Genomic DNA, 10,405 nt, shown 5'->3' on the forward strand with positions numbered 1-10,405 from the left:
GGGGGGGGTGGGACGCACCGGAGAATTGTTGCATGGCGTATTCGTTGGCGATCTTGGGGATGGTGGAGATTAGGTCCGGGCGGGAGGCTTGGGCGAAGATGCGGAGGTAGGTGGTGCTTCGTAGTTGGGAGCGGGGGTTCTCTTCTGGCGTGCCGATGCTGGTGGTTGGGGTCAGCGATGGGGGTGGCGGAGAGGGGGAGAGGGAGAGAAAGAGAGAGAGGGAGGGGGAGAGGGAGAGAGAGGGGGAGAGGGAGAGCGTGAGGGTGAGAGAGAGGGAGAGAGAGCTTACATCTGGAACTCGAGCACGTCGAATTGATCGAGGACGCCGTGCTTCCGCAGTCCGTTCCGGATGACTTTCTCGTAGAGCTTGAACTTCTCGGCAGTGGCATAGCCGCATGCGTTGATGAGAAGCTCGCTCTGGTAGCCGCCGCGGTAGAATATGGCCAGCTTGGTCGTGGGCGGCGGCGGCGCACCGCGGATGCCCGAGACACGGACCCGGTTGCGGCCAATCTCTTCTATCCGGACATCGTCTAGGATGGCATTCACGTCACTGTTCAGGTAGATGTTGCCCTGCAGCTCGTACAGGAACTGACACTTGACCGTGTCGGCAGTGACGAAGCCTTTGCCAGCCTGGTGCTTGGTGATGACGCAGGTGCCGTCCTCCGACACCTCTGCAATGGGGTGTACAAGGTCATACAGCTCGTCCAGGTCATGCTCGTAGAAGGCCGAGTAGTTGGCTCCGGTGACGAAGCTCGAGCATTCAATGAGATGGCCGGCGACCAAAGCACCAGCCAGACAATCAAAGTCTTGGTCCGTCCAAGAATGCCAGTACGCAGCAGCACCAACAACCTGAGCAACGTTAGCTTTTAACGGCGAGCTTGCCGCGGTTCGAGAGCTTACTGGTGATGCATCAGACACGCGCCCGCAGATGACGATGTCTGCACCCAGGCCCAGGCCCACCTTGATCTCACGGGCTCCCAAGTAGGCATTGGCGGCCACGACGGGATGGTCCGAGGTGTTTTCAAGGGCGAGAGCGTCCTTGGGGGTGGGGATGTCGGGATTCTCCGAGTCGAGTTGCGGCAGCAGCTCCCCTCTCAGGAGCTGCTCTTGGACAAGCGATGTCAAGTTGTCGCCCTCCACGTATGCAACCTTCAGATCATAACCCCTTTGGGAGATCTGCCTTAATCAGCACCCGGGCCATGTTGCTTATGCAATCCCAGACTTACCAGTTCCTGGGTTTTCACGGCCAAGCCTCTGGGATTTTGTGCACCGCCATTGATTACGAGCTTGATGTTGCGCGCGGCCAGCAGGTCGACCGTCTGCTCAATGCCGTCCCACGCGGTTTCTGCGTAGCCCGGGTGCGCGCCGGCGGCCATGGCCTCGGCAATGTCGCCCAGGTTGAACTCGGCCAGATAGTCGCCGGTGATGAAGTCCACAGGGCCGTTCTCGGCCTGGAAGCGCATGTGGTAGCCAGGATCGACTGCGGGAAGACTGTCAACGCGCGGGTTCCCTGCCGGATAGGGGTACGTACTCACCAGCATAGCCGGAGCAATTGGCAATCCGCACGGGGCGGGGTTCCCGCCAGTCGTCTGCGTCAGACATGATATGGCAGGATGGAGTACGTAGCAGGAGGCTTTGAAGCGCAGCTGTGGGACGCGCACGTTTTATTGGACAAAATTGTGTAACGCTATGCAAAAGGGCAGCTCAGGAGTGAAAAGAAACCACGCTCGGCACCGACGATAGAGACAGTGAAACGGTCAAAAGGGGCGCAATGGGCCGGCCCACCCCACTGTGATCGGCTGCAAAGGGAAGTGCGGGCCGATGCGGTGGGGACGAGCTCCTTGCAAGCCGGGCGTGATTCGACCGTCGAAAGAAGCCATCGCAGCAGCTGAGTTTATATGTTTCGAAAAGTCATGTCGAACGCCTCGAGTAGCCGCCGCGCGCGCAGCACGGGAGCCGGCTGGGGACCGCGGATTCCAAGGGTCCATGATGGTCAGGGGTCGGAACGAGTCCCCGCTCTCCGCGCCCCGCAACTCTCCCGCATGAGGTAAAGCTGCCGGCGGTTGCTTCTAGAGCGTGAGGCCTGAATCAGTGGTGTTATTCTGACCTGCGTCCGCCGATAGAGCATCCGCGATGATGTGAGCAATCACACATGCCGTGATGCCAAAAATAACAGACACGCCCACTTTTCGACCAACGCCCCTGCTCCGAGGATCCGCAATCGCTGCGTGATCAGTGGTCGCGACTCACCTCGAATCCTCCAAGCCGGCAAAATCCATGCGTACTTAAGCATACGGGATCCCACTTCGAGTAAGAGGTTTGATCATCCATCGACGGCACAATGGCGACCACGAACGGACCTGCTGTTGATCAGAAGGAGGACATCGCCTCTTATTCCATCCCCGAGGAAACGCACAGGGTCTTCCATGAAGGCATCATCAGCAATCCTCTGATCGCCAAGGTGCTGCCCCCGGAGGCGCAGGAGCTCGCCCACAATGTGAAGTTTGAAGGATCCAGACTGCCCTCCGTGCCCATCAACTGGCGCTTCGCAGAGAGCGTATCCGCCCTCAAGGCCCTGGAAGCCACCATGGTGAACGTCCTCCTCAAGCGCAAATACAACGTGCAGCCCCAGAACGTCACCATCAACACGTAAGCCCTCTTCCCTCCCTCTCCCCCACCCCCGATACTAACCGCCCCGACTGCACCAGCGACCACGCCCAACTCTTCTTCATGTCCCTCGTCACCAACACCCTCGGCGGCGAGCCCTTCGGCGTCGCCCGCCCAACAAAGAACGCCACCCTCGCCGCCCTCGCCGCCCTCGCCGCCACCAAGTTCCCCACCCACTGGGACAAACACAACCACCTCGCCTCCGCCCACCGCCTCGCCGCCACAAACATCTACCGCTGCGCCGACGACGCCGACGCCGACAGCAGCACCCCCCGCTTCTTCCACACCCACGGCTCCATGGACCCCGCGCCCACCCTGCGCCTCCTCGGCCTGCCGCTCGATGCCGCCGCCGCCGCCGACGACGACCCATCCAGCCCCACCGCCCTGGAAGCGGCGTGCCGCCCCGTCGCGGCCCAAGTGCGCGCCTGGCGCGCCGCGGACCTGCAGCGCGCCGTCAGCGACGACGGGCCCGCGAGCGCGCGCCAGGCCGGCACCGTGTGCTGGACGGCGGACGAGTACCGCGCGAGCGAGCACGGGCGCGCGAACGCGCACGCGGGGCTGTGGGAGGTGGATGCGTTTCTGGATCATTCGAATCCGAAGCAGAAGCAGAAGCAGAAGCAGCGCGCGGGGTGGTGGGAGGATCGTCAGCAGAAGGGGAGTCCGGCGAGGCCGTTGGCGGGGCTCAAGGTCGTGGATCTGACGCGGATGGTGGCGGCGCCGGCGACGACGCGCGGGCTGGCGGAGCTGGGGGCGAGCGTGATGAGGGTGGTGAGCGGGGCGGTGCCGGATCATGCGGGGTGCCATGTCGATCTGAATTGGGGGAAGTGGAACGCGTGTTTGGACTTTCGGGACGAGGCGGAGAGGGGGAGGTGCGTCGAGTTGGTGAGGGAGGCGGATGTGGTGGTGACGGGGTACCGGCCCGGGGTGTTGGATAAGTTTGGGTTTTCGTACGAGGGGCTGATGGATATCTGCAAGGATAGGGAGAGGGGGCTCATCGTCGTGAGGGAGAACTCGTACGGGTGGCATGGGCCGTGGAGCCACAGGAGCGGGTGGCAGCAGATCAGTGATGCGGTGAGCTAGCTGGTGTTGCTTCGTGAGGGATCGATCGGGACATCAAGGCTGACCACGTCTTGTAGAACTGCGGCGTTTCGTACGAGTTCGGACGCGCGATGGGCAATGACGAGCCCGTCACGCCCGTCTTCCCAAACTCCGACTACTGCACCGGCATCTGTGGCATTGCGGGCACGCTGGATGCCATCATGCGCCGCGCCCAGGACGGTGGCTCTTACAAAGTCGACGTGAGTGTCCCCTGGTGCCCATCGGGTTCGCCGTCTTCCCTTCCACTGATGATTCCCCCTCCCCCCCTCAGATTGCTCTGAACTACTACTCTCAATGGCTGGTCAACAGCGTCGGCACCTATCCGAAAGCCGTGTGGGAGGATGTGTGGACGCGCAACGGGAGGCAGGTGTTCCGCCACTACCACCACATGCTCTACACGCTCCCACGCTTCATGGCCATGATCAAGGAAAACAGCAGCCACGTCTTGCTCAAGCCCGAGTATTTCGAGGACCGTCCGTGCGGCTACTTGGGCCACCCCATCCGCACGCCCAAGCCCGTGGCCAGGTACGAAGTGGCCGAGGGTGTCCCGGAGGAGCAAAAGGTCAGGCCGGGCTTCAACGTCGGCACGAGGACGAACGGCGTGGATCAGCCGAGGTGGCCGGACGATCTGATGACGGAAATCGTCGACTAATAATAAGCGTGTACGTGTGAGGTAGGAGGCATGTTTCGCAGAGAGGAATGCCTAGCCCATTCCGACAGCTCGCTCTCTCCATCGCTAGGCGCCAAGAGAAGCCAGCCTTGCACTCACTTGGCCCTCGGCGCCCCCTTGTTTCATTTTGGTCATTCAAAAAAAAACCCTCATACCGATCTCGGTAACGTCATCAATCTCGATCAACACCTCCTCTCCTTGGCCCAGAGTGGTCCCCACTCAACCCGGTCGGGAGGAACGTTCGGTGCCACGGACCGGGATCCGCCCCTCCCCTCCCCTCCCCAAAAGTTAGGTACTATCACGCCAGGATTTCCAAGACAAAGACCCGCCAAGCTGCCGTAAGTACCCAAGAGCCCGGTTGCTGGGACCAATCTACATATGCAGTAGGTACCCCATGGCAAACCCTGCGGACGGGGAAACGTCTGCAAGCAAGCTGCGCGTCGACGGTCACCTCGTGTGGTGTTGAGAGAGAGAACACTTCGCATTATTCTCCACGGGGCCCACCATGTCATGAATGCCATGCCATGTACACACATACATACAATATACTACATACCGGTAAATAGTTGTCCGGCCGCACAAGGGCAAAGTTCCCAGGCCCAAACTCCTCATATAAGCTTCAAATAGAGAAGAAAGAAAAAAATAAATAAATATCAGAGTCGTATGGGGTATGTCGGGTCACCACCAACGCCAACGCACAACGCACATCGCACCGCATCACATCATATCCCCACGCCCGCACCTTACAGCTTCTCAAACCATATGCACGGGCCCGGGCGCCGCCAAAATCATGCTGTCCGTACTCCCCTCCCTCGCACTCCCCGCGCCGCCCCTCCCGCCCCCCGTCGTACTCCGCGACGACTCGGTATCGCTGCTCTCCGCGCCATCGACCCCGGCGGCGCCCGCCGTCTGCAACGCCGCCGTCGTCGTCGCGCCCGCCGTAGCCATCACGACCCCCGCCCCAGCAATGGCGCTCCTGCTCCCATGCCGACTATTCCGCGACGACCTCCCTCCGCTTCCTCCCCCTCCTCCTCCCTTAGTAACGCCCCGCCGCGCTGCCGGGCCGGCCGCCGCCGCCGCCGCGGCGAGTTCCCTCTCCCGCCTCTCCTCCTCCCTCGTCAGCGCGCGCACCTCGCTCTGCTTCGTCACGACGATCCTTCCCAGCGCGATGCCCTGCGCCACGACGGCGCGGTGGTGCTGGTCGTTGCCGCCATTGTCGTCGCCATCGTCATCGTCGTCGATGTTGTGAATGCTCTCCGCGCGCCCGCAGCTGGCGCTCACGACCGCCCGCGTGTCTTCGGGCCACGACGACGAGCCCAGGTCCTCGGCCGCGTCTCTGACGCCAGTCTCTCCTTCGTGGCTGCCGAAGATGCCACCGCCACCGCCACCGCCGCTGCCGCTCAGCATGCCCGTCGTCGATTCCTCGTCTGCTTCGGGCCAGACGCTGACGCTGGCGCTTTTGCGGCCGTGGCCCCCGCGGTTCGTCGTCGACGAGGCGGCGGCGGCGTGCGCGCGGTCTTGGTAGTGTTCTGAGATGAGGGTTTCGGTGCCCATGATGTTGCCGTTGCGGTCGCGGTCGCGGGAGCGCGTTTGCTTGCCGTACGACAGCGGGTGGGAGCCTGAGTTGTTGTGGCCGCCGGAGGGGCCCGGCTCGCCGTTTGAGTGCGAGTAGCTGCGGTTGGTGGTTTGGCCGGTGCGGTCGCGGGAGGTGACCCAGTGGAGGGTGAGGCAGGAGAAGAGGACTGTGGAAGGCTTGGTTAGCGATGGGGTCTTTTGGTTTTGGGTTTGGTTTTGGTTTTGGAGAGAGAGAAAAAGAATTGTTGTTTTCGTTCTCTCTCTTTTTCTAGTCTTGATGCATCTTTTGGAGATGGAAGGGGGATGGGTTTCCGAGTGCATGTTTTTCTTTTTCCCGTTGTTGTCCATGGAAGGGTGTTCAACATACTTTCAACGTTGCAGCTCAAGAAGCAGATCCACGCAGGTTCGCCATCGAGGACCATGAGCAGGGTCAGATTGGCGATGGACGAGGTCAGAGTGGCGCAGGAGCCGAAGAAGGTGCGGACGGCCATGGTGTGCAGGGTCCCGGTTTGGCTGGACTTGTACGAGTACAGCTCTACAATGGCGAGTGATTAGCGAGAGGAGGATGGGCAGGTGAGCCAATGGCCAAGCTTACGGCGAAGTGGCACGATAAAGAGCGCGGTCAGGTAGACGTTGACGGCAACGTCGAAGATGATGAGCGGCATGAGGGCTCTCTTCTCCATTCCGATGACGCAGGTGCCGTCGTTGACGTGTGAAAATCTCCTAGGCCGGGTCAGCATGGGTGGTTGGAGCCAGCGCGGCGAGTCTCACCAGATGATGTTCAGGATGGCAAGGACGCCATACGGCCCCATTGCGCCGCAGATGTTGAAGATGTATAGCTTGTCCTTGTACCTCGATTCGTTGCTACCGCGCACAATGTACTATTCCGAGCGTGGTGAGCGTGGGATGCGCCTGCACATGGGCGGGGGTCTCCACTTACGGCTTTCTCGACCAGGAACAGGTAGACGCACACCTTTGTCGACAGGTAGAGGGTCAAGCAGAGCAGGATGGCGCCTCTGCAGATGGACACGGTCTCGTTGAGGCCGACATCTTTGAAGACGGCGGTGATGAAGACGAAGAGAAACGAGTCGACGTAGATCAACAGGATGTACCACGCGCCCAGCGGGATGGTCGACCAGCGGCGGATGTGCTGCACGCGGCGGGTGATGCAGATGGACAAGACGCACAGCGTCAAAAGCGACAGGATCATCTCGGCCATGGTCAGCTGGAAGGCGCGGCGCGGACTGGGCTCAGACTCACAGACATGATTCTGCCTACAATGGGGATCTCTGCTGGCGTGTAGGCCCCATTCTGGTCATCCCTTGGCAACCATGTCAACAGCTTCTGCGACTCGAGTGCCACAGGCATCTCGACGTCTGCCGAGCGAAGGGAATCGCAGCGCTGGACGGGGGGGGAGGGAGCTGGAGAGGCCAGCAGGCCTCGGTGGTGGTTGACGGTCGGGGAGTTAATTAAAGGGAAGCAACACGGCGCCCCTGTCGAGGATGTACGATTATCGGCACATCAGGAAGAACCCGGCAGTGTCGATAGTATTGTAGAGGACGGCATGCCGGCAGGCACTGCACCATCGGGCGTCGAGGAAACTGACTCTCGGCGGGCCTGCTGTCGCATTGAAGAACCAACTCTATGCCCACAGATGCGAGTCAGCGGCGCTCGAGGCTGGCAGGCTCGCGTGGTGTGGCGCGGGACAGGGGACAGCCGTTGCTGAGGCGTGATGGGTCTGGCCGGTGCCGAAGTCGGTATGGAGCGCTGCATGTGAGCAGCCTCACCGCCGCCTGGGCCGGTTGGCTGGGCGGAAGTAGTCCCGCCCACAGGCACCCCGGCCGGGGCGAAGTCAAGTGGCACCACGCGCCCCACGACCGCTCTGCGGCACCGCTGCCGACGGGCGACGGGCGACGGGCGACGGGCAACGGGCGGCGGGCGACGGGGGCGCCGCTGGGGCCGCTCGAGCCGGCAGCCGGCCGTCCCTAGCCGCCGTTGAGGTCCATGCCCCTGCGTCGTCAGCCGTGAGCCGCCCCTTCGCTGCTTCTCGTGCTGGATGCCCCGCCGCGGCCGCCGGATGGGGAAATGCGCAGCTGCGTCTGCCGTCAGGAACGGGAAGCGGCGCTCTGCAACTTTTATCTTCCGCGCACGGCCGCCCTGTGCCGCACCGCAGCCGCCAGCCGACATCCCCCATTGGCTCCATTGGCCCGCCATGCCGTCTTTTCTGCACAACCCGCCGTGCAGCGTCCCAGCGACCCAGATCGACCTGTTCTAGTCATGGCCATGCCAATCACTTGCCCTTGAAACCAGTTGGTCTGCGCCGCCGATTCATTGCACTCTTACCAACATGGAACCCTCGCCGCAGCCTACCTGTCGCCAGCACTACCAGCCCTGCCCGTGGCCTGACGATACAGCTGCACACTGCTGCACGGACTATTTGACCGCACAAAAAACCATGTCCTCTGCTGCCTGCCCGACACGGCTCCCTCTCACCTTCCCTTGCGCCCAGACGACAGGGTAGCTGCTCCCCAGACTCCCAGCACCTCAGGCCTGGCCTTCCGCACCCTGCCAATCTCTCACGCTCTCTGCCAGCCCCGCAGTTTCACACCACCACATCTGGCAGCAAATCGCCATGTCCGCGTCCTCGTTCAAGGTCATCATTGCCGGCGGCAGCTTGGGTGGGCTGATGCTTGCCCTCTGCCTGGAGCGCGCCGGCATCGACTACGTGCTGCTGGAGAAGGGCGAGATTGGCCCGCAGCTGGGCGCCTCGATCGGCTTCCAGCCGCACTCGATCAAGGTCTTCGAGCAGCTGGGCGTGTGGGAGGACATCAAGAACACCACCGTGCCAATTCTGTACCGCCAGCACTTTGACGAGAATGGCAAGTGCTTTGAGGACTCGCGCCTGTTTGCCGACATCTACGAGAAGTATGTTTGGGTCCAAGAACCGAATCGGGCTTTGTGTTGATGACGTATTGCGTGAACTGCAGGATGGGCCGCCCGTGGGTGTTCCTGGAGCGCTGCGAAGCCATCCAGATCCTCTACAAGCACGTCCAGGACAAGTCCAAGATCCGCGCCAACACGGCGGTTGCGACGTACACCGAGTCGGAGAATGCCATCACCGTCCAGACGAGCACCGGCGAGACCATTGAGGGCAGCATCCTGGTCGGCTCCGACGGCGTCCACAGCCATGTGCGGACCCTGATGGCCGACGAGATCGCCAAGACGCAGCCGGATCTGGGGAAGGAGATCAAGGAAGGTAAGCATCTTCCATGCCGCTTGCATCAGGCGCAGCTTCCTGACCGCCACAGGCTTCACGGCCGAATACAAGTGCCTTTTCGGAGTGAGCAAGAACGACCCGTCCAAGCCGATGATGGCAGACGGCATGATCCACACGTCGTACTACGACTACCACTCGTCCTTCTCGACGGCAGGCGTGCCGGGCCTGCTCTTCTGGTTCTTCTACGTCAAGATGGACCAGGTGTCGCGCATGCCCAACGTGCCGCGCTTCACCGACGCCGACGCCGCGCAGTTGGTGGCCGACTACGGCAAGACGGTCATCGGCCCCGGATACACGCTGCAGGACCTGTGGGACACGCGTGTGCGCGCGACATTGGCCCCGCTCGAGGAGGGCGTCAGCAAGAAGTGGAGCAACGGCCGCGTCGTGCTCATTGGCGATGCCGTGCACAAGGTCAGTGGATTATTCTTCTCTCTCCACCCAAAACTCCACACTAATAATCTTCCCGAACACAGGCCACCGTCAACCCCGGCCTCGGCGCCAACACGGCCTACGAAGGCATCGTCCGCATCACCAACGGCCTCCACCACCTCCTCTCCCTCTCCCCCTCGCCCACCACTTCGCAACTCCAGGAACTGTTCGACGCCACGTACGAGGCGCACCACCGCGGCCGCGCCGAGACCGTCGTCACCCTCTCCGGCGTCGTCACCCGCTACGAGGCTCAGGACACCTGGTACCTGAAGATGGCGTCTCGCTGGGTGAGTCCGTACATTCCGGATGGCCGCAAGGCCGATCTCTACGGCGCGTTTTCGCGGGCCGGCCCGTGGTTGGACTTTGTGGCGGATCCGGACGTCGAAGGGAAGGCCGCCGAAGGGGCGCCGGCGGTGGAGGCGAGGCTGTAAGCAGCTCAGTAAATCGGCGAAGAGAGACTGATGATGGGAGGGGGGAAATCTTGGGCTGGAAGTAATTTATTGTAACCTCGAAAGAGATCAGGGGGTCAAATGGGATACCAAAGACGTGAGGGAAACAACCATAGTGGAGAAGGGTGAGATGTAGAGGGAGAGAGAGAGAGAGAGAGAGCTTCAAACGCACCATATGAGTGGTTTCCGCTCCGATGTCGCATCTACCCAATGGAAGTTATAAGAATAAATCGATCCTGC

The 10,405-nt window shown here is 61.8% G+C and overlaps 4 protein-coding genes across 4 annotated transcripts; 2 read left to right on the forward strand and 2 right to left on the reverse strand.

Moving 5' to 3' along the window:
• Window positions 1-18: 18 nt before the first annotated feature.
• BKCO1_400001 (uncharacterized protein) lies at window positions 19-1,602 on the reverse strand (the record flags this gene model as incomplete). Its single annotated transcript, XM_020275413.1, has 5 exons — window positions 19-158; window positions 290-849; window positions 901-1,176; window positions 1,227-1,480; window positions 1,536-1,602. Coding segments are annotated over 5 exons (1,297 nt in total), but the record flags the coding sequence as incomplete, so codon positions are not given.
• Window positions 1,603-2,341: 739 nt separating this feature from the next.
• On the forward strand, window positions 2,342-4,417 carry BKCO1_400002 (uncharacterized protein; the record flags this gene model as incomplete). Its single annotated transcript, XM_020275427.1, has 4 exons — window positions 2,342-2,649; window positions 2,709-3,738; window positions 3,804-3,965; window positions 4,037-4,417. The coding sequence occupies 4 exons, from the start codon at window positions 2,342-2,344 to the stop codon at window positions 4,415-4,417; spliced, it is 1,881 nt and encodes a 626-aa protein (XP_020128507.1).
• A 771-nt stretch (window positions 4,418-5,188) lies between these two features.
• On the reverse strand, window positions 5,189-7,378 carry BKCO1_400003 (ring finger domain protein; the record flags this gene model as incomplete). The annotated part of the gene is made up of 6 exons (XM_020275438.1): window positions 5,189-6,177; window positions 6,378-6,545; window positions 6,606-6,733; window positions 6,782-6,891; window positions 6,951-7,220; window positions 7,271-7,378. 6 exons carry the CDS (start codon window positions 7,376-7,378, stop codon window positions 5,189-5,191), a joined length of 1,773 nt encoding a protein of 590 aa, XP_020128508.1.
• Window positions 7,379-8,642: 1,264 nt separating this feature from the next.
• Window positions 8,643-10,147, forward strand: BKCO1_400004 (fad binding domain protein; the record flags this gene model as incomplete). Its single annotated transcript, XM_020275449.1, has 4 exons — window positions 8,643-8,935; window positions 8,998-9,266; window positions 9,319-9,698; window positions 9,761-10,147. The coding sequence occupies 4 exons, from the start codon at window positions 8,643-8,645 to the stop codon at window positions 10,145-10,147; spliced, it is 1,329 nt and encodes a 442-aa protein (XP_020128512.1).
• Between the last annotated feature and the right edge of the window lie 258 nt (window positions 10,148-10,405).

This window comes from Diplodia corticola (genome assembly GCF_001883845.1).
Source record: "Diplodia corticola strain CBS 112549 chromosome Unknown scaffold40, whole genome shotgun sequence".
NCBI lineage: Eukaryota > Fungi > Ascomycota > Dothideomycetes > Botryosphaeriales > Botryosphaeriaceae > Diplodia > Diplodia corticola.